The 24,722-nt window shown below is 35.1% G+C and overlaps 1 protein-coding gene across 4 annotated transcripts in view; it reads right to left on the bottom strand.

The window, feature by feature from the left end:
- Nucleotides 1-24,722, bottom strand: part of LOC145241490 (large proline-rich protein BAG6-like) — a 322,214-nt gene that overhangs the window by 24,599 nt on the left and 272,893 nt on the right. For all 4 annotated transcript variants that reach the window (XM_080104490.1, XM_080104489.1, XM_080104493.1 and 1 more), the window contains one exon: nucleotides 22,739-22,959. In XM_080104490.1, coding sequence (XP_079960616.1) covers nucleotides 22,739-22,959 — 221 coding nt within the window. The remainder of the gene's footprint in view (nucleotides 1-22,738; nucleotides 22,960-24,722) is intronic.

Genomic DNA, 24,722 nt, shown 5'->3' with positions numbered 1-24,722 from the left:
CACTCCCCTTTTGTGGAGAGCTGGTTTTCCCCAACATCATGGGGAAACAAATAAATGAAACAGTGGAATGCTGAACTGGCCTTCAACAAACATTCATTTCTGCGCCTGTCGATGTGAATAAATGTAGCAATTCAACTTTTTGATTGACATCACTTAATTTGAATGCTTTTCACTTCCTATGGCCGTGTAGCGTAGCGGTAAGATTTCACGTTTTCTTTCATTTTCTTTTACGCCTTCGGGTTCGTTACGGGTTTGAGCCTCCCTCTCTACCAACACTTTTTTTCTTTCACACATCTAAACATCCGGGTACCACCGCCAGTATACTAATATATGGGAACCTTATTCAGGAAATATTGTAATACAGACCGTTCTCTCAATACACACAGGCGATAAAATGTTTAGAATAATTACAGATTTCAAGGGGGTTCTGCTAAAATCATCATATTTTAAAAAACAAAGCACCTTAAGTCCTCAAAATTCCGTTTTGTTCGGAAATGAATATACTTTCAAATGAATTAATAATAATGCACATTATATATTTTAAAAGTTTTAAGCAAATAAAGTGATAGATATGTGAACATCATAAAACATTTTCAGTAAGGTTTTGTAATACTCCCCAATTTTAAATGTCTGTACCGCATTTGTATTTAGAATTTTGTCATAAAATTTGGAAACTAATCAGAAGAGATGTCACTTTTTATAGTTTGGGAGGTCCAAAATACTTTTGATCACTCGTTTTTTTGTTGTGATAAAAAGACTTCAACATGATGAGTATTGAAAACGAGGACTTTATTATTTATGCCATGAAAATAAATTCAGTGTGAATTATTCAGGATCCAAGAAATTAAGGAAGACATGTTTAAATGTCTAATTTTTGTTCAGGGTTTAACCACAACAAAGTATAAAGAAATATGTTCAAGATAACTATCAATTATCTAACAAAATACAAAAATAACATTACAAAAGGTTACAGTAGTTTGTTTGTTTAACCAGCATATTTACCTTTTTTTTTTTTTTACATAGGCATCACCACATTATCAAGGCCAAGAGGCCACTCAAGGATAAGGGTTAAAGAGTGTACAGTAGAAATTGGACAATATAGTAATCATTAGTAATGAAAATTTGGTAAATTTGATAACTTATATGGAACGGCTCATGAAGAACGTATTTACGTTAGACTTGAAGAAGACAACCATATTGTAGTCAGCCGGAAAGCAGGAAAACGGAAGACAATTCCACAGGCGTGCAGTTCTAAGAAAGAAGCTTTGTTCATGGAATCTACGTTTAGGTTTAGGCACAGATAAAGAGTGGGGGGAATTATTGATAGTGTTTACAGCTAGACGAGTGTTTCTTGTGAAAGTTTGGCGAGGGGGGACTACAGATTGAAGCTCAGTCGAACACTTTCCATGAAAATAACGATACATCAGAGACAAACTCGCAACATCTCTTCTGTGAGATAGAGGTTGCAAGGAAGAGAAAAGGACATCTCCTACGAGGCTACGAAGTCTATTTTGAACTCTATCAAGGCAGGACAAGTCCTTTCTAGCAGCTCCTGCCCAGATGTGGCAACAGTATTCCATCCTTGGACGTATCTGGCTCTTATATAGATAGAGAATAGCATCAGCAGTGAGATATCTACCGGATCGATAGAAAGATCCCACCATTTTTCCAGCGGCCTTAGCAACAGATTTGATGTACGTGTTCCATTTAAGATCAGGAGTAATGGTCAAGCCAAGAAGCTTGTCAAAACTAGAGGCCTCCTGAAGACGAAAGCCATTCATTTCAATTGATGCCAGATGTGGATCAGAATGTTGATGATCTAAAGAGAGAAGCTTGGTTTTAGATGCATTAAAAGTAACCAGCCACTCCTTACCACATTGTACTACATGCTCAAGATCAGAGGAGAGAGAATTGGAGAGAACTTGGTCGTTTACTGTCTTAGATGTGCTACCATAAATGGTAGTGTCGTCAGCATAAATGTCTACAAATGATGTAAGGATGTGATTTGGAAGATCATTAATGTAGATCAGGAAAAGAGTTGGGCCCAGGATGGACCCTTGAGGGACACCGGCATTAATACCGTGAGCTTCTGATTTTTGCCCCTCAACTACTACTCTTCTTTGAGTCATTTAATGCTGTATATGTATAAATTTTTAGATGCTTTTGGAGTCGATTTTCCCTGGGTATATTCAAGAAATGTTTTGATATAGTTTGTGATTTGATGGTAGTTAGATTTTATGGTAAAGATTTGCTCTTTTTAGGAAATTTAGAATGGTTTTATGGTTTTCTTTTTTGAAGAGTTTTTTTTTTAGTTTGTGGCCTTGTAGTATTGTTGACAAATTTGTGTTAGGTCATAGCAGTCAAGTATAAAGGGTTTCACCATATAAAGTTCGTGACATGGTATACATTGAGGGGGGGGGGGTCTTCACTTTTTAATATGCGAGTTGGCTGTTTTTGTTTTACCCTTTTAATGTGGGAATGAGTTATGTATGTCTTATCCGGTTATGTGATAAGACTTCTTTACTTTCTTCTAATAGTTTTTTGTTTTTTTTAAGTATAAGCATAATTTGGAAGAGTTTGTTTTGACAATTGTTCCAGTTTTCTTGCCATTTCTTTGTAATAAAATGGTTTGTTGAAGGTTTATAGTCCGTGTATGGAACCTTTACGTCGCTTATTTGGAGTTTTAGGGAATTTTTTAGCTGTCATATCAGCTTCATTTCCATGAAAACCATAGTGACTAGGAATCCAACAGAAGAAAGTTTTGTATTGTATGATAGAATGGATCCTCTTTGTAACAGTTTGATTGTTTAATTTTTTAACGATTCTATTATGAATTTCTTGGAATTTGGGTTGGTGATAATATCTAGAGCTAAGTTTATGGCTGTAATTTGAGGATTTATTTGGTAACCTTTTCTGCTGAAATTTTTTTCTGAAATAGTGGCACATCTCACTTTGTTTTGATCTTTGGAAACATTTGTGTAAATGTAACCAATTTGGATAAGAATCCAGAATGTTGTTTAGTTTTTCTCTATAGTCTGAGGGGTGAGTATTGGTTTTAGGATATACTGTGAGGTCTAGTATGACGTTAGGTTGATTTAACAGTTAGGTTGGGAATTCTGTGATATTTTCCTTGTGGATGCTGGTTTGATCTATTGAGTCGTCTCTAAATGGTTTTTTCCATGTAAAGACTAAAGGGTTTAATTGGAATTTTTTTTTTTTTTTTTTAAATAGATGTGTGCAGTTGGGATTGAAAGTGCATTTATAGACACAATTTTGGGGGTTTGATTTGAGCTTTAGATAATATTGTAAGCCTAATTTTTCCCATCTCAATTTTAGTGAGAGTTCATAAGCTTCAGCATATAAACTTTCTATCAGGGACATTTTGAATGCGCCTAAGTCTTAATCCTGTGTGATGGATGGGGTCCAGAGTTTTAAGATAACTTTTTCTGGTTAAATGAGATATAAAACTTCCATAATCTAGTTTGGCTCTTATCAGGAGTCTATATAAATTTAGCAGTTGGATCTCCACTTAGTTGCTATAACCCTTAATAGTTGTAGGGTTTTGAAACATTTGTGAGGGATGAAGGAGAGTTTTTTGTTAAAAATAAGTCCCAGAAATTTATGTTGGTCAGCCATTCCGATTTTTGTTCCTTTTAGGTTAAGAGTAGAGTCATTGTGCATTTTCCTATGATTACACAAATGGACACATTTAGTTTTGGTTGTTGCAAATTTAATACCATTTTCTGTGGTCCACTGTGTTAGTTTGTTTATGCACATTTGTAGTTGGCATTCTGAGGTATGAATATTTTTTTTATCTATGGAAAATTACAAGGTCATCTACATATAAGGAGCCATTTATCTCATTGTTTAGACAATTTACAATATTATTAATTTTTATATTAAAGAACGTAACTGATAAAATACATCCTTGTGAGACTCCTTCCTGTATTTTTGTGTCTGACAGAGTTGGTTTGATTCTTGCTTTAAAACTTCTATCAGATAAAAAATCTTTTATTAGTACAAGTAGTCTGCCCTTTAATCCAAGACTATACCCTGTGACCATGTTGTATTGTAAGCCTTTTCTAAATCAAAAAAAGATAGCTATTGCATGTTCTTTTTTAATAAATACTTCTTTGATAAACGTCTCCAATCGGATTATGTTGTTCATTGTTCCTCTTGTTTCGAAAACCACTTTGTATGTTGGCAATTGAGTTCTTGGTTGATACCAGTTTAGTCGTTTATTTATCATTTTCCCAAATGTTTTGCAGAGAAAACTTGTTAATGCAACTGGTCTGAAATTTTGTGGATCTGAATCGTCTTTCTCTTGTTTAGGGATGGGGATCATGGTAGCATGTTTCCAGCTATTGAGTAGTTTTCCCTTGAACCATATTTTGTTGAGCGTGTTTAAAAGATGTGTTATAGATTTGGAAGGAAGTTGTTTCAGAAACTCATAATGCATCTCATCCGCCCCAGTAGCTATATTATGTGCTTCGTTTATGGCTTTTAAGAGTTCATTTTTAGTAAAAGGACAGTTGTATTCTTCTTTGTTGTTTGAGTTGAAATTTAATTTGTTTATCTTTTTTTCTGTATCTTGTTTTGTCTTTTGGAAGGATTGACTGTAATTTTTGCTGGAGGAATTGTTTTGAAAAGTTTCAGCAAGAAGATTTGCTATATTTTTTGTCTCGTTAAACAAGGGCCTTTGTTGTTTGTTAGTTCTGCTACTTTTAGGTATATATTCATGTGCAATGGTTAGTAATGTTTTTAAAAATTATTCTATAGATTTATTTGGGTTTTCCTCCTCTATTGTTGGCATTTTTTTTGTTATATTCCTCCCAATTTGCTATTTTTATTTTTCATTGGGAGAAATATTTTTTGTTTCTTTCAGATTTGTTAAAACCACTGGGAAATGGTTGCTACCCCATGAATCTTCTAGGACTTTTCAGTTGTAATCCATGAAGATAGTGGGGTTGCACAAAGATAGATCTAGTGCTGAGTAAGTACCTAAAGCAGGATGAAGGTATGTGTTGGATTTATTGCTTAATATGCACAAGTCATTGTTAATTTTTTCAAGACTTTTTCCCTCTCTTATCCAAGTATACAGATCCCCATATATCGTTGTGACTATTGAAATCATCTAACAGTAAGTTTTGGGTAACTGATTTATTATTTTGCTCAGCTCTGCTTCGTTTATTGGATCCTGGGGTGGGATGTAGATAGTGCAGATATTTATAGTTCTGTGTAGTGTGGCTGCTGCAGCAATATTAGTTGAATATTAGTGTTTAGATCTATTTTGCTTTGTGCGGTATTATTTCTGATAAGAATCTATTTACTCCTCTAGTATTGGGTATTGTTTGCAGTTTTTTTAGATTTATTTTATCTTCAGCTTTTAAAAAGGTTTCTTGGAGACATATGATGGCTGGTTGAAGTAATAGGTCATTTATGTTAGGTTTTAGGCCCCGGCAGTTCCATTGGATGATTTTTGGGGTTATAGTTTGATTTTATGTATTTATTTTTTTACTTTTGTTAGTTGTTAGTGTTTGATTTTTGATCTTCTGTGTCTATTTCCTCAAATCTGTTTTGGATAGAGTCTCTTAATCATGGTTTGTTTATTTGGGTTTTAACTTCTTTGTTGGTTGGTAATTTGCTTCCTTTTCCTTCATGGCCACGTTTTGGTGTCTTTTCTTTTCGGTGAGAGGGGTTGTTTCTATGGATGTTGTAGCATTTTAGGGTTTTATGGATCTTTTGAGTTGAGTTTTGGGAGTTTTGTTCAGTTTCGTAATCTTTATTTTCAATGTTGATTTGTTTTATAGTTTTTTTGTTTTTTTTAAACTCTTCCATTAGTTCCCTTATTCCATTGAGTAATTTCATATCTTCAGGTTTGACTTTGTTGCTTCATTATTTAGTCTGGTGGTATGGTATATGTTATTTTTTTTGTTGTAATTTCAGAGTATCTTGTATTTTTAGCTTGATTATGAGCTTCTTGGAAGGTTATATTTTTGGTATATTTTATTTTAGTAATTATTTTCCTTTCTTCCATTTGCATTATGGCTTTTTTGGCAGTTAGTACATTTTGGGTCCTTTTGGCAATCTGTAGGAGTCTTGTTTTCTCCACACCTCATGCATACTGGAGGGCATGTGCACCAGTCTTGATGGTGTCCGTACCTTTGGCAGTTGTAGCATCTGAAGGGGTTTGCTATGTATGGTTTGGTGTTTATTTTTTCATGCCCTACTTTGATGTTACGTAGGATTTGGTGGGAATTAAAAGTTTATCCATTCTGCAGCAAGTTGATTGACTCTTCAGCCATCACTTACTAAATCAGTTTATTGTCTAATGTGGGGAGCATAAGCATATTTTATTGTGTTTGTCTGATTTAGTGTTAGTCATGACCAACTATTTGATTGGATCGGGCCTATCCAACTGGCTGTCTTAGCCCACGTAAGGGCCAAAGTGACGTGTTGCATCTCATGTCCTAATAGTGGCCCCATTAAAAGTTTTTTAGCCTCAGCAGGGAGGGGGACAGTCAATGTATTCTAATGCCCCACTGATAGGGTGACTAAAGGTTACAGAAGAATGTCAAAAGTAACTGAATATAAAATGAAGCAACATAAGTAACATTATAAGCATATGCTGTATTTTCATGGACATCGGTAATATTACATACCTAATGTGCTTTAACAAGTTATATCTTTTTTATCTGCGAGTCAATTTTTAAAAGAATTACATTGATGGAAAGAGAATAGAATAAGCATGATGTTAATTTATTTTGCTTTTATGCGTTCAATGTTTTTATGTTCCAAGTTAAAAATGAAAAAAAATAGTACAAAATGACGACAGCACAAAAGGGAAACTGTTTTTTCAATGTTTACATTTTATGTTACGTTTGGATACACATGTGCAGGGTCAAATTTGATTGGATATGGCTGACATTTTACAGGCTATATAAACATAGACGTCCATCTCTACTGGACTTTGATTTATATTTTTACGACCACAGGAAGCAAAGTTACAACCGAGCAAAGATGACGAAAAATATTTCAAAATTGATAAGATAAATCCACATATATCATCCATTTTCATATAGATAATAGTTTCAGAATTATTATAATAAGTAACGATTTGATAATTATTAATTGTGTGAAAATTTCTTTAAAATGTTACCTTTTATAGAAATTACAGAATATAGAATTTAACGGGAAAATGGCTCGCTTATGCACTAATGCGCTAAGCTGTCTACAGTCAGTGTATTAACGAGTTTCGTTTGTATTCTCTTAAAAATAAAAAAAATTGTTTTTTCTGCTTTCAAAATGAAAGCAGAAAAATCAGTTTCATTTTTTATTCTGAGTTTGTCAATTAAAAAAAATTATTTTCAAGTTTTTCAAATTTGATTTCCAAACAATACAGAGCCAAAACTACAATGTACTAAAAGCATTAAAAAAACAAAATATACGAAGTACACGCATTTCTATCATGGTATTTATAACTTCTTACTTGTACTTGGTAGAATTGTATTTTTTAATGGTCAAAAAAATAAAACAAATAAAAGGTACTTGTGCACTTATGCTACCATGCCGAAATAATAACATTATTATTTAGAAACCTATTTAAGATGGGGAGGGAAGGGTGTTTTGTTAACTATTCTGTACTTTCACCTCCCAATTAAATAAAAAAAGATATTGTGAAACTTGAAAATACTATTTGAAAAATAGCATGGTAGCATAAGTGCATAAGCACCCAAATAAATATTACCAAAGGCAAGATAAGTTACTCTTCTACCTAGTTGGATAAGTTTTTAGTGTATTTATTTAATGTAAAATGCTTGTTTATTTTGACAATTAGTGTCAAGCATTACACAAGCACAAGAATAATAGCCATGTGGTATCTCATGTCTTTGAATCTCGACAGTGACTTAAAAATATACAAAATACTGTTAGAAACCCAATCAATAAATGTCCTTGTGGGTGGGTTTTTAATAGCATTTTGTATAATTTTTTTTTATTTATTTTTAACTCATTGTCAAGACCATTTTTTCGAATCTGTAAAACAAAAGTTTGTTTTTTTTTTAACTGAGGATATCTAAATAATAATAATAATAATAATTAGGCAGTTTGATAAAGAATTTCATTGTGATGCATTTTGTAAACTTTTACCCTGTTTCCATCTTAATATTTTTCTTTAAAATGACTACCAAATATTTTAAGAGTACACTGAAAATGAATATCGCATTTAAATTTTCCCCAAATAAGTAGCTTTCCAGATATTAAGCAATGTCATTATGTTACTGCTGGTGGCCATCTTGGTACGTGTGTTTGTGCATAGTCTCTCGGGGTTGCGTTTGCCCGCTCCAAGATGGCCACCAGCGATAACATAAGAAATGACATTGTTTAATATACGGAAAACTACTTATTTGCAGAAAATTTAAATGCGATATTCGTTTTCAGCATACCCTAAAACCTTTAAAAGTAATCATTTTAAATGTTAAGATGGAAACAAGGTAAAAAAATTACCATTTTATTTCTTTGTTTACATAGTTGAATTTTCAGTAAAACAACAGAATAGAAATGACGAAAATTACCATCAACTGGTAAATATATAGTTGTTGTTTATCAGGATTCCTGGTATCCTGGGACTGTGAAAGCTACATCGAGAATTCATGTAGAGTACAATTTATGGTTGCAGCTTAGAAAAATTTGGGCCAGATAGAGAGGATTTAGAAAATTGGACTGGCCCCAAAATGCATAAGTTCTGGTCAACTCTGGGAATTTCTATCTTTTACAGAAACCCAAAATCTATATGAAAAATTTCATTTGATGTATTTCTGAGATTAATTCATATCTACTCAATTTTTTTCTTTTCTTTGAGGGGAGTAGTAAATACCGGCCATGAATGCTTTTTAGGCATTCAATGTCTACACCCAAGATTAAGCTCTTCTTTGGTGGGCAGGCAAATAAATACTTACTCTTAATAAAGCTATATTTAAATACCACTATAATACTTAGTTTTGTTCATGAATAGACACCCACTGTATAATAACATGCGCCAGTTTAAAAAAAATTGAAATTTGTACATCTTAATTTATAATTTATGGTTTATGGTAAAGAGATACATCAGATTTGACTGCATAATCAGAAAGAGCACACAATTTTACATAAGAGTGCCAAGTTTCACGAGAATAGCTGGAAAAATAAATAAATGGTGGCGAAATTACTGAATTTCTTGAAATGTTGAGGTCCGTAAGTTAGCCCACTTTTTCTAAAGAAGAATGTCCACAGAAAAGCATAAATTTTAGCACTTAAAATTCTCATAACTTCTGAACTACTGATGGTATTTGCAAGAGGGGAAGAGAGAATTTAAAACCGAGCAAAGAAAACAAAAGACAAATGCATATATAAATTCGTAAAATACACATAATTACAAATTACAAAATGGAATAAGAAATTTAAAAGGGAAGAAATAACAAAGTTAGTATTTTTTAGGACTAGGATGATTTAGGATAGCACTTAACTTGTCCCACACACCACAGCGCTTCCAGTAACATGGCTAACCATATTTGGAGGAGGGGTGGAGAGATTTCTTTGACCGGATATTATACGTATTTGTAACTAGTTATATCTTCCGAATTCAACTTTACTTTTTTTTTTTTTTTTTAGCTTTAGTTCTTCTAGCTTCGAACGTAGATGATAAAATAAATCCATGTTTGTGTTAATTTCGGAAAATTTATCCTGCTTAAGGTATTTTATCTCTAGCCTTACTACAGAGCGTGGAATTTATCATTTAAGCTAGGAGAGTTGGTGTTTTGTTGGGGGGGGGGGGGCTGAGAGAATTTAAAACCGAGCAAAGAAAACAAAAGACAAATGCATATATAAATTCGTAAAATACACATAATTACAAATTACAAAATGGAATAAGAAATTTAAAAGGGAAGAAATAACAAAGTTAGTATTGACTAGAGAAACAAACCTAGAAAAAAATTGGACGATCAAGCCTTTATGTGCTTTAGACTAAACATACAATACAACATTAGCTACTTTTATTTTTTCTACCGCTCTCCCTCGACCCAGGACTGCACCATAATAAACAAAGTCTCTGACAGCATAGACACAGCACTCTCCCTTGACACTAGCGCACAAGTACATGTATTTGGTGACTTTAATGTTCACCACAAAAACTGGCTTGGATTCTCTACTCACACAGATGCAACGGGCAGCACAACACATAGCTTCTCTATATCTCACTCCCTATCACAAATGGTTACGTTTCCAACCCGTTTCCCTGACCAGCAAGAACAACAGGCATCACTTCTAGATCTGTTTCTGACCACAGTTCCTGAGGATTGTATTACAAATGCTGACAGCCCACTCGGGAACGTTGATCATGCAGTGATAATGGTTGAAATCGCCCTAAACTGTAGACCCAAAACTGAAGAGCCAGTGCTCAAAACAATGCGATATTATAAAAAGGCTGACTGGGAAGCCATCAGAGATGCCCCATGCGGAAATATTTTTTCTCTTCCTGCTGAACAGTGTGCAAATGAGACCACTGAATAGTTCAAAAGAGCAATTGAAGCACATGTTCCCATGTGGAAATTTTATAGCAAGCCCCACTCTCCCCAATGGTTTACTTCTACTTGCGTAACTGCCATTGCTCAAAGGCAGCATGCATACTGCAGATTTAAGTCCAGTTCAAACAGACAGAAGTATATAGAACCTAGAAGTAACGTTAAAAAAGAAATAGCGACAGCTAAGAGATAATTTACTGAAACCACTAAAACACGCATCGACGCACAAAAATTAGGAACTCGTGACTTCTGGAAAATCTACAATAGTGTAGTAAATAATGGGCAATATCAATTCCCCCACTAACCAACAATCACAATATGCTTGCCAGCCGGTTTGCCTCCAACTCCATACTGGACCCTTCCAACCACCCCCTGCCTGACTTTCCTTTGCGGACAGACACCACACTAGACGATCTAAAAATCACCCCTGTTCAGGTGTATGCTATCATAAAACCCCTTGACACCTCAAAAGCATGTGGACCTGATCTCATCCCAGCTGTGCTATTAAAAAAGTGCTCAGCCAAAGTAGCTCCAGTTCTCTCCAAACTCTATAACAAATGCCTTAATGAATCATGCTTTCCAGGCTGTTGGAAAACTGCTTCTGTGGTACCAGTATTCAAGAATTCTGGCAAAAGAACTGACCCAGCAAATTATCGCTCCATTAGCCTCTTCCCACTTTTCGCTAAAATATTTGAGACCATAATCAACCATGCTCTAGTCCGGCACCTTACAAATGCTAAACTTCTGACTGACAAACAATATGGATTTAGACAAGCCTGTTCCACCGCAGACATCCTCACTAATCTCTGAACGTATATACCGTTCACTGGACAAAGCGGGGGAGGGCAGAGCGGTAGCTCTAGATATATCTAAGGCTTTTGACAGGGTAAGGCACGAGGGTCTCCTCAGGAAAATTAGATCATACGGTATCACTGGTAGAATACTTAACATAATTAAATTCTTCTTAGATAAGAGAAAAATCCAGGTTGTCGTCGACGGTTGTACATCTAAACAATATGATATAAATGCGGGAGTGCCTCAGGGGTCTATCCCTGGACCTCTATTGTTCCTAATATTTATTAATGACCTCTCCGACAAAACTGCCTCTGAGATGGGTATATATGCTGATGACACCACACTCTATAACAGGCATGACAGGAAAACAAATGAACACATAACTAAAAAAAAATGGCAAAAACACTAGAGGATGACCTCCGATCTGTAGTGGAATGGGGACAAAAATGGATGATCACATTCAATGCTGCTAAGACTAAACTGGTTTCCTTCAATAATTACAAGAAATCTTCTCTGCCACCAATAGCAATGGCCAGTGACTCCCTATCTGAGAGTACATCTTTCAAACTGCTTGGCCTAACGTTCACAGGAAACATGAGTTGGAACAATTACATTGAAAACATTGCCATGGCCGCTGCGAAGAAGGTAGGCTCTCTCTACCGTGCTAGAAAACTACTTACATCTGAAAGTATCCTGTACTTCTATAAGGCCACCATTCGCCCGTGTATGGAGTATTGTTGTCACATTTGGGCTGGTGCATTTGCTGCTAGTCTCTCTCTCCTAGACAAGGTTCAAAAGAGAGTCGCCAATCTGATAGGCCCTGAACTGGCATGTAAGCTTCAGCCTCTGTCCCATCGACGAAACGTTGCATCCTTCTGCCTGTTCTACAAGTATTTTAATGGTGAATGCTCTGACGAACTGCAGACACTAGTGCCCCCACGACGTAAATACCCCCGACAAACCCGACAAGCAGCTAAATCCCACCCCTTCACAGTTGAGATCCCTAGATGCAAGAGAGCCTTTTACTCCAGTAGTTTCTTCCCCAGAACCGCTAGACTTTGGAATTCCATTCCAGGTCCCTACTTCCCCAACTGTACTGATATGCAGAAGTTCAAGTGTAACGTGAACCAACATCTTGCTGCCCAAATCCCTACATAGTGTCCCAGCAGTTGCTGCCCCTAATAGTAGCCCCCTACACGAAAGTGGCACAATGTGCCTTGTTTGGGGTGAAAATGTAATAATAAAAAAAAAAAATCAAAGAGTTTTAAGCATCTTTTGCATAGCTCTTTTCGCGCAAGTTGCTGAAACAACAATTATCTAAAAAAAAAAAAAAAAAAAAAAACTTGTAATGCTAATATAAGTAATATAAGTAATGCTAATATAAGTATAGAAGAGAAAAATATTGGCCAAACAATGAGTCCACAAGGAAAGAAAATACTGCAAGGTATATGGTGAAAAAAATCATTTTACAAGTAACTTCCTTTGAAAATAAATCATGTTATGAATGTGGCCGAAAAGAGCATAAAGTAACTGTATGCAAAGAAGAGAAAAGACCAGAAGCATAAAAGGGTCTAAAAATGATTTTAAAAACTTTGGAAAAAGAAAATATATAGACATCAAAATAAATGGCCAAATGGTAAGCTGCCTTTTTGATACAGAAAATGACATATCAATCACTAATGTAATGTAGGAAAAAATTGGATGATCAAGGCTACAAAACACTGAGAAAATTGCCAGAAGTGTTTCTGGAAATAGGTTAAAATTCAAAGGGGAATTTTATGAGAATGCATCATTTGATAAAACATTCAAGGCATATGTCATATATGAAAAAAATTCAAATCTATTTGGCATCCACGGTATGGTACTGTTTAATTTATGGGAGAAACCATTAAATGTTTGTAGAAATTTAAATGTGTCAAGGATAGAGAAAATTAAACTGCCGGAAAAAATTGTTCGAGAAAAAATTGTTAGAGAAAAAAAAAATGAATTTATGAGTGGATTTTCAGCCAGACTGGATTGTTGTACAAAGACAGAAGTAAAATTCAAGCTAAAGATAAGACCAATGTTCAAACCAAAAGAAAGGTCCCATTTGTCATCATTAAAAATGATAGATAAGGAATTATAGTGATTTGAAGAAATTGGAGTGATTAAAAAAAGTTGATTATTCAGAGTGAGTGTAAAAAATAAAAAAAATAAAAATAAGAGTATGTCTAAATGACTGTCTAAAAGACCACACCTACACCAGTAAAAATCTTTTTAAAGTTGAAGGGGGGGGGGGGACTTTTACAAAACTTTATCTATCCAAGTCATATTTGTAGGCAAAATATCTGATTAACTTGCATACAAAACTATTTTTCTTAAAACGTTTGCCTTTCAGTTTGAAAGTAGCCCAAATTTATTTCAACAAATTATGCATGCTAGCTGATCTAGATTTTGCAATGGCATACTTAGCCGACATTCTGATAAAAAAAAAAAAAAAAATTGCAGAAGAACATCAAAGTCATATTTGAGAAGTATTCAAAAGAATAGAGAATTACGGATTTAAAGTGGGCCTAGAAAAATGTGAATTCAGTATGAACAAAATTGAATATTTGGGTTGAAGAAAACCTAACCCAAGCAAAACAGTAAATTTCTATGATCTGTATATTCGAAAAATGCATGAATTGAGAGCACTATTAAATGAATCACTAAGTAAAAAATGGATAAAAGAATGTGAAGAAACATTTAAAAAAATAAGTGTTTATTATCATGTGACCCGATGGGGACCGGGCAATGCCGGGAGACCTTGCTAGTTGATTAAGGAACAGCCTGTCGTCTGGGTGGTCCCATTGACACGAATTCAGGGGAATTCTCATGACTGAATTCTAATGATGATGATGGTCTGATGTTGTTTTAAAAAAAATACATCTGTTTCTCGATGGATAATCAAAATGCTCCCCCCCTCCAAGAATGGCTAGCCGAAACACGTGTCTACGCCAGAGTGAAAGTCATAAAAATAATTCTTAAGCACAACAGACGGACACTTATGTTGATAGACCGCCAATAGAGATTGCTGTCAAGTGGTTGAAGAGAAACCACCCAAGAACATGCCCGGTGGACCTGTTGAGTGTTAATTGACTGTGACAACCCATCTTCCTAGCATATGGACATTTATTGCCTTGCTGACATAGTAATTTAGTCTGGGATCAGGAGGAATGGGCAGAGGCGAAAAACTTTTCTTTCTCTTAAATAATTGTAAAGGTCGCTTTTCATTATTTTATTTTTCTTCTGCGATCGTGCGTTCTGAGTCAGCAAGACATTACTGCCCCCCCCCCCAACAAAAGCGCAGCCGCTGATTGGTTGACCATCACTCGCAGGCATATTGGGCGAGGAGGAGGTTGCCACCAACCGATATTGATAAAAAAGGGTAAAGCAGAGATAGACGGCCACTCTTTGCCACGTGTCTTGACAGCATGTTTCTCCGATGCACATGTCTGTGAGCTGATCTTTTCCCCCGTATACTGACGATAGAAAAAAAACGAAGACAACCACCAAGCCCTGTTTGCATGACTAGGCCAGTTGTGTAAGTATTGTTTGTAAAGTCGAATGCAATAATTATTCTATGTTAAGAAAAGCCAATTAATCTTTGACTCTTTTTTTCTTTGTTTAAAAAAAACGCCGTTGGTGAATGCAGTATATTCTTCAGCTCAGTGACAGTTTGGAAGCTGATTCAAAAGGTGAAAACAGTGAGCGGACGACGGCGATGAACCTGACCACTAGACGAAAACATGGGTAATGCCACAGGTATCGGCATCAATTGCATATCACGCCTAAACCTGTGCATCTGAGCTGCCGTGTAGGGGTTATAATCAAATCTTGTTTTACCTACCTTGTATCTAGTGACATTTACCTGGGAGGAGTTGAGCCAGCTCCAATGGCGTTAACCGCATTGTGTGTCAAAGCCACCAACTCTGCTGCCGACTGACAAGGCTTTGACACAAGATGCGGTTAACACCACTGGAGCTGGCTCAACTCATTCTAGATAAATGCCGCTACAGGTACAAGGTAGGTAAAACAAGATTTGATAATAAACACTTATTTTTAAAAATGTTTTTTTCACATTATGAGCTGAAAAAGGAATTTATTGTCTTATCAGATGCAAACGAATATGGTTTTTGAGCTGTGTGGTTACACAGATTTGAAAATGAATCAACTAAATCAATTGCTCATGCTTCAAGGGCCTTACTACCAGCAGAATAGTCAGAAACGAAGCTGGCAATTGTGTACGCAACTAAAAAATGTTATAGGTTTATTATTCATGCTAGTCCATTTGTTTTACAAACAAACCACTACTGTCAATTTTTGGTTCAAAATAAAGCTCTGAATTGTTTGAAGAAACAGTTATAGCAGCACTAAAAGAACTAGTAATTAACACCGTTAAGAGAACTACTAATGACACTGGAAGAAATTAAAAAAAGAAGCAGAAATGGATGAATATATTAACAGTATGAAAAAACAAGTAGGGTGGAGCAAAAAAAAAAAAAAATTAGGGATTAAGGGTGTTTTCATTTCTGATATGCGACGAAATCATGTATACAGATAGAGTCATGATACTGCAAGTCTTAAAAAGAGAATTTTGCAAGACTTTCATATAGGTCATACTGAAATCTCCAGAATGAAGGCATTGATAAGAGAGTACACTTATTGGCCTATAATGGACTAGGACATTGAAAATCTGGTAAAACAATGTATAGGTTGTCAATTAGCAATTAGGAATCAGCCCTGGCCAAAAAACAGATGTTCCCTGGACACATTCTAATTGATTATGCAGGACCATTGAAGTAATCATGGATAGTTTTTCAAAATGGCCTGAAATTTTAATACAAACACCCAACAGCTTTGAACACTATAAAGGCGTTTTGCAGTATCAAATACAATTATAAGGGACAATGGTACAATGTTTAAAGGACAAGAATTCAAGGATTATTATAAGTCATTGGCAATTGAACATGTCACAGTACCAACATATAACTCTAGGTCTAACGAACTGGTGAAAAGGGCTACCGATTCGTTCAAAAGAGCACTGAAAAAGAATTTAAAAACGCCTAATGATTTATATGATAATACCAAATCCAAATAACAAATTTAACACCGGCTGAAATTACTTATATATATTTAGTGTTCAATAGGATATTAGTAAATAATAAAACGAAAAAAATTTACTAAAGGAAATAAATGCATACAAGGTCGATGATAATTTTTTTTTTTTTTTTTAAGAACTATTGGGCAGGAAAGTGTTTTTGGGAGGTAGGTATAGTTTCAAAAAGAATTTGGAAAATAGTCTATATGTGTATATATATATATATATATATATATATTTAATGGAGATGGTAATTAATAAAAACTGAAAAAAGTACTCAATACTGTTGTAGAGCAAATATGCGTTTTATTTTTTTATTACTGTATCTTTCTGTTAGGCGCACATATGCACATATATTTGCATGCCAGGGCGGGCATGTATGTGTACCTGTGACCGCTTCTTTTAAGTATATATGTGTGTATGTGCGCATGTGTGTACCCGTGGCTGCGACCGCTAGCTGACTCTCTCCAAACAATTAACAACAAAATAAAAACTAAAAATAAATAAACTGAATCATAGCCCCCGCCTCCAAACATAAGCAAACACCCAACAGCTCAAGGCATACTTACCAAGAAATCACCTCACCAACGAGATGCTAAAAACTTTAACACTAAGACTCGAATTTTAAAATAACCCCCCCTTCTCCCACATATTCCCCTTCCCCTCATGTATCCCTATGCCCCTAGCCACACCAAAAATGAACTTCCCAGACTCTTCCCCACAAGTTCCTTAAACCCCAAAACTAAAACATCAGCGACATACCAAATGCCCCCCCCCCTCCCTCCTTGTTCCCTTCCTCTCTTCCTCTTCCGCCCTCCTCGCACCCCCCCCCCGACCTCATTCACTCTTCCATCCCAAAACAGCGAACATTTCTGTAAAAGAGGACGCTACAGACGGCCAAAAAAACGACCGTGTAGCCGAAACAATAATGTAACTTAACAGAAAGATACGGTAATAAAAAAAAAATAAAACGCATATATATATTTGCATGAGGGATATATAAATCAATACAGATACATGGAAACAGTCAAAAACAATATAGAATTACCAATGGAAGTGTTATACAACACTTTCCACATTACTCCAGCCCACCCATTAACAATAGTGTACCTATGGAAGTAACATCAACTCCAAGAATTGCATATTCTCCAAAAATAAAAATTCACCACTTCAAACTCTAAGGAGAAGTGAAAGAAAAAGAAAATCTACTGAATGTTTATGTTCAAACTCAAGAAAATTAAATGTTAAGAGTAAAATTAGAACCCTGGGTGATACTGCTAGTTAAAAATAAACACCTGTCACTTGAATTTTTAAATTAATTTTTAAAGTTAAAAATTCAAAAAAAGGTGTATAATTTAATAAGTCCATCTTCATGAGAGTTTGGAATGTTAACTTCTCATTTTCAGAAATAAAATCCATGATTGGACAATTAATTTCGCTGTATTAATAAGATACTTCAGGTTGAATATAATTTATTGGCAAATCACACAGCAAAGTGTAAGAAGCCATGTAAAAGGACATTGATATCTGAATCTCTTGTCCAAGGCAAAGTGATCATCACTAAAAAGACATGAACAGAGAATGTAGCCTTTATTCTGATGAAATAAAAATGACTATGGTACATCTTTTGGAGACAACAACTTGGCGTTGGGGTGAAAAACTTCTTGAAAGATATATTTCAATTCTTGTTGATGTTTTACACCAGAAACATGTCTTTGCTGTTCAAGTGAACAATGATTATTCAAATATCAGGCACCATGATATACCCAACCATTGCCTTCAACTATTAGGTCATCTGCAGGTTGACTGGCCACTTGTTCCACAGTGCAGCAACCCAAAATGAAAATGACACCTTTTGCTGATTAAGCCAATATCGTTACAGGCATTAAATTTTCTATAAGTTCTCATGAAGCCTTCTCTGGAGAGCTATAAATTCCAATTAGGGTATATCCCGGAACTGCGTCTCGCACTAGTAAAAAAATAATTGTGTATTGGTTGTAAAGTGCATAGTCATGAAATAACCCAGCGCATCACATGTTTGGCAAAAGAAAATGAAATGAAAAATTACAGAACATAATACTAAGAATTATATATTTTATTACATAATAAGAATTAATGATCTCAAAAGGATATGCAGACCAATGCTTCACAGGTCACAGAATGGTTAAGTAAAAGTAGAAAAATAAATCTTTTCTTTCTTTATATAATGTAAAATAATCATTTGAGTCCAAATACCAAAAAGATATTTAAACACAAATGGCTGAAAAGAAAACAAAATTCAGCAATTCATTAGAAATAGGATGAGTTGAGGAGACAAAGGGGTGTGTGTGAATGTAAAATACTTAGATGAAAAAGCAATATTATCCAAACAAGTGAAATGTCAGATATTTTTTTTCCATCAAAGATTTGAAATGATTCCATATATGATCATATCATCCTATGTATTTCCTTTTTTTTTTTTACATGGGGGTCACCACTTATCAAGGCCCGGAGGCCACTCAGGGATAAGGGTTATTGCGTGTACAGTAATCAATGAGATAGTTTTGTAGTAATCATTAGTATTGGAGATTTGATAGAGTGTCTTACTTAAGGGGGTGGTTTGTCAGGAATTTGTTTATGTTGGATTTGAAAAAATCCAAGTTCAACAACTTACTCATGACACACTATGGTCGTAACGCTTCATGCATATACACACATACCATCGTATGTGCTTTATTCAAATTTCGGCATATTTCTTTAGAGGTTTTAGCTGGTGTTTTGTCATATGGGAGAATTGATGGGTGGATTACTTCCTTCTCACCATAATGACCAATATGTATTGTTCGATACATTTTCCCTCACTTTCAATTCTTTTCTTTTAGGTATTTTCCCTTTAATTTGCAACATTGAAAGTCCACGCGTTCCCATGCTTGGCTCCGTGTGTGTGTGTGTGTGTGTGTGTGTGTAACATTAAATATATCTTTACTTGCATTCAAGCATTGTCTTCTATTTTCATTTCTGCTAGGCTGGAAAAGTTGCAGTATTCCATTATATTGGCCGCATTGTGATAGTTTGCTACCGTGGGTCTTTGTTTTCTGTCTTCTCAAGCCTGCACATTTTTGACTTCACAAACACATGATTTTATTTTTCTCCCGCTAATATTGACCTCTTTTGTGCAAGGGGACTGGGTGGAGTATTCGTCTTCTTTGCTTTTGTTCAGGCGTTATATACATGGGCGTTGTCTGCTCCATACATATAACCAGGAGGAAGGTAGCCCATTCTGCATCATAACTCCGCGATGGGTTCCTATCACAAGTTATAATTGTGTCGTAACTTTCTGAACCTGTTCCAGATGCTGGATATCCTGAATGAAATAGTGGAACGAACATTAGCTAGCATATTCCCGAATGGTCACGCCAGAGATGTGTATAGTGATAGGACTTTATTTGCAACTCAAATGCATTAAGCTGTGGGAGTAAAAGAGAAATGAACCACTACAAAGTTCTGGGACTGCATTGTTTCATCCAAAATTAATTGACCTACTTTGAAATCAATTGGCATGTTAGGTGAAGAACAAGCTGGAAGGTGGTGGAATTTTTGGACATTGAGAGAAATTCTATAAGTTTGACCATTTTCAGACGTGATAAAAGCATCTACAAAGATCTTCAAAGTTACATCTGAGAGCAATTATCTTGATATTATTGGCAAAAAGAACGTTCTGGAAGATGTCATTTGGCAGATCATTGACTAACACAAGGAAAAACATGTGATCTAGCAGCTTTGGAGAAAGTCATTAGAAATACCAGGCATTTACTTATACCTGAAAGCTAAGACCAGACAGAAAAACTCCATTTCTTCAGATGTGATTGAAGTCTATCCGATCGATCACATGTAGGGCAGAAATCCGACTCACTGAATGAAAGGCCTGAGTAAAGTGAGAAAGCCAATGTTTGCTGCATCATCATCATTCATTTATTAATCTATGGAAATTAGGATCCTGGATGGTGCCAGGTAGTCTTGCTAGTTAAAAATATACATTTTCAATTTTTAAATAAATTTTCCAAATTAGAAAAAAAAAAAAAACATCTTTGACTTGAGATTAATGCTGGAGAAAGATGTGACATCACAAATTGAGTCTTAGAGACTTTGCAGACAACAAAAGTGAGTTGCATCCTTCATTACCCTTCTTGAAGATGGAACAAATGTCAACCAGATTAAAAAGCAGAGTGAGGGAGCCAGAAAAGAAAATGCTTGGAATATTTGGGGATGCCGACTGTCTGGATGAGGGTTTATATTTACATTAAGTGAATGAAAAACTTGCTAAGATAAGGCTGTATAGTTGTTAAGTTCTTTCAAAGAACAAGGTATCTTGAAGATTGTCATTTTTGTAAATTTTGAAGACTACTGCATTGTTCAATGCTTCATTCCTTTAGTTTAACAATAACTATAAAATTGAATAGTATGCCTGTTCTGCAATCCTCGTCTCATAGTGCCATCTTTCCGCCTATTCAACATACTTTGCCGTATTTCTTTGTAACCTATAGACCTCAAATATTTCTGGAGAACCACTGTTTTGAAATTCTTTCCAGTAACACAACACTCTTTCTTGCTCCATTCTTCTGGCCTTTGCTTCTGTCTCATTGGTTGCCTTACAGAAACTGCCAGATCAGTAAGCAATGATGTTTGAAGGCACACCAGAGATCATAGAATCCATCATCATGAGTGAAGCCTAGTCACAAGGTTTGTAACATCGAATAGTGTTTGAAAGTTGGTAGACAAATAGACTGTACTGCCAAATATTAATCAATGGGGCAGAAAAAGACACATGTCGCCAAAACCACTGTCACTCTTTCCTAGTGGCACCAAAATAAGTTAAAGTACCAACCTTAGGTATATAAGTACCAACCTTGGGTAGAGAGAGGGTTGATAACCATTAGTGTGGAGACTTGTTAGCAGAGGAAATAATCCTTCATTGTTTCCAGAAGAATTTGGTCAAATTGATTAGCTGAACAACAGATTGATGAGGCATTGAAATCACCCAGAATGAGACAATCCTGATGCTTAGTAACTACTATTTTTAAGAGGTTGAGCAAGTTGGTGTCACTAACTGCGTGGAACAATAGACTGACATGATAAGATAAAGATCAACACACAGGTTGCAAAGGATGGTCTCATAGTTCTCAGTTGATTGAGCAAGGGTAGTTGAGGGACTGATAGATGATATGGCATCAATAGGAACATCCCACCCTCCACCCCTTCTTTCTAATCTATCACATTTGTAATTGGATTGAAAGGTTTTGTGGAAGTTAATGATGTTGTAATGTTGTTATGGGAGACAGATTTAGGGTTAACATGGAAAATTGAAGTGGTTGGGATTGGTTTGGTTTCTTGATTCCCTTTTTCAAAATAAGCTATTCAATAAAATGCAGTCCATCTTCTAATTTGTCCATGGACTCCCACAAATCTAGAATCTAAAATATAAAGTTTTTGCTGGTTTGGATTTGGCTGAACAAGTCGTTCGTCAGTGTCGAGCATTCAGTGCAGAAAACCAACATAATATTTCAGACATGACTTTTTCTCAAAAATAAAGTGGAAATAGCAGATATATATATATATATTTTTTATTTCCAATTTTCTAATGTTTTCTGATTAATAGACAAGATTTTAAGAAATTTTCATTTATTGGTAAAAATCAACAATGCTTTTTTGGTTGTTGTTGAAGACTTTCTCATTTGAGATGTTTCTGACTTTACATATTTTATTTTGCTTTGTTTATTTTTATAAATTTTAATCTAAATTTAAACAAGAAAACATGCAACTCAGGTCAAGCTAGTATAATACTTTGATAACAGAATTTTCTTTGCTGACATTGTCTAACACTTTATAATATGATTAAATATACAACACTAGATTTTCTCTTATACTGAAAACTGTTCATAGCTCATGCAACTAAAATAAGAAAAAAATGGAATAATTTATTTTATGAAGTACAGCATTAAATATGATTTATTTTCATGTTTTATCGATTATAGTTCTCAGTAAAACATGATACATTTAAACTTCATTTTGGAGTAAAATATTTTTTAATTACTTGAGAGCTTTAAATACTAGTTGCATTTAAGAAAATCTTTTTTCCATTTGTATCTTCATTCTTAATAGTTAGTGAGTTTCAACTATATAAAACATTTTATCCTGGAGATGAAAGGTGACAAAGTAAAGCAGTGATCTAATGCAAATTTTTTTGTGTTTTAAGCAAATACAACTGGAATTATGTGAGCAAAAAACTTACAGCTGCGCCTTGCAAAAGATTTCTTAATGTTTGTACAAATGCCGCCGGCTCTTGAGTGACATCTGTAAGTGTCTGTCCTGCACGCGTCATATTTGCCAGATTCCGAGAAACCATAGCAAACACAGGGCTAGCCAAGCCACCAATAGCTTGAGAAAATTGGGGAATTATAACTGGATTAGAAGTTGGTCTTGAAGCAGAAGGTGCAGTTCCAGTTTGAGGAGCTAGGAGGAGAAAAAAAGACACATCTTAACGTTGAGGCATAAAATGTTTTTTTTATCCCATTTTGTTTTTTTTACATTTGAATATTAGTTTTTTTCCTATCTTATGCCATTGAAAAAACAAAAAAGCATCTTTTTTGTCTCGCTGTAAAAGTCTTTAGTTTGTTCTATAAACTTCATAATCGTTCATTTTTTCCTTCCTGCTGTAACACGGCAAATTTCTTCAGTTTCTATTGTTAGATAAGAAGGCATCCAAGATAAGTGAAAATGATATAAAGAAAAGGCTAGAATAATTGAAATCCTAGGAATGCAGTCGATTGTTAATTATTTTAGAAATAGCTAAATATTATTTATGTCAGAAAAAAGCGATTGTCCATTCTTTTAGAATAACTGGATATTAAATATGTCAGTTAAAAGAATGGACAGTGCGAGTTAAAAAATATTGTTTAAAAATAAGTTAGATATTAAATAATTAGAATTGAGAATACTCTGTTGCCAAAAATGTGTTTGGACAGACATGTAAATCCATGTGAAAGTTAGTCATGCTGGGAACCACACTTCTGACGTCATAAACAAGGGAGATTTCTCAATATAGGAATCAAGGGTTCGAAGTTAGAGAGGATCAGATAATTGGAGAGAAGATCACACAGAGTGATAAGAGTCGGAGAGTGGGAGCGGGTTAGAGGTGAAGGGTAGAAGTAGACAGATGAATAAAGAAATCATTTTTTGTAACTGTGTTGTCTCGTGTCGTCTTTACAACTGAAAAGGTAAATGTGTTTTGTATATCTATCTATAAACAAACTTTTGTATAACACTTCCTCCCCACCATCATCAATAATGTACCTCCCAGTCCATATTAATATGAAGTCTGCAAGAACCTCCCAGTCTGTTATCTTCAGAGTCGTCGTGACTGTTATAAATGTCTTCCCCACAGTATTGTCATCATCGTCGTTATCTGTTATACATGTCCTGTTAACATGTCTCCGATATGAACCTGTCATCTCTTAATATTTACCCGCTACACAACACTATTTTAGTTATGCAAACACATTTTTACAAGTTTTTTTTCACCCCAAACAAGGCACAGTGCCACTTTGAAGTAGGGGGCTACTATCAAGGATATAAGTTGCAGGGATATTATGACGGGAGATAAGCAGCAAGATGTCTGTTCACATTGCATTTAAACTTTTGCATATCAGTACAGTAAGGAAAGTAAAATCCCGGAAGGGAGTTTTAAAGTCTAGTAATTCTCGGGAAGAAACTATTGAAGTAGAAGGCTTTCTTATACCTAGGGATCTCTACTGCATAGTGGTGGGATTTAGCTGCTCGCCGGGTTTGTCGGGGGTATTTATGTCGAGGGGGTACAAGTGCTTATAGTTCATCAGAGCATTCACCATTAAAATACTTGTAAAATAGGCAGTGGGATGTAAAATCTCATCGATGGGTCAGAGGCTTAAGCTTAGATGACAGTTCAGGACCTATTAGATTGGCAACTCTTTTGAACCCTGTCCAGGAGTTGGAGGCAAGTAGCAGATGCACCAGCCTAAATGTGACAACAGTACTCCATATATGGGTGAATGGTGGCCTTATAGAGGTACAGGATACTTTCAGGAACTTTGAAGTTCGGAAGAAATTTTTAAAAAGAAAAAGGTTTAAAAGGCACTTAACAAAAAAAAGGAATGGCGAGAAAATAAGATTTAAAAAAAAAAAAAAAAAAAAAAACTTTATAAAATGTGAAGGAATGACTCATTACTAAAATATACGGA

This window comes from Euprymna scolopes, chromosome 20, assembly GCF_053919585.1.
Source record: "Euprymna scolopes isolate OS-2025 chromosome 20, ASM5391958v1, whole genome shotgun sequence".
Lineage (NCBI taxonomy): Eukaryota > Metazoa > Mollusca > Cephalopoda > Sepiida > Sepiolidae > Euprymna > Euprymna scolopes.
Note: the sequence above shows the minus strand (reverse complement) of the source record. Positions and strands in the feature narration are given on the sequence as shown.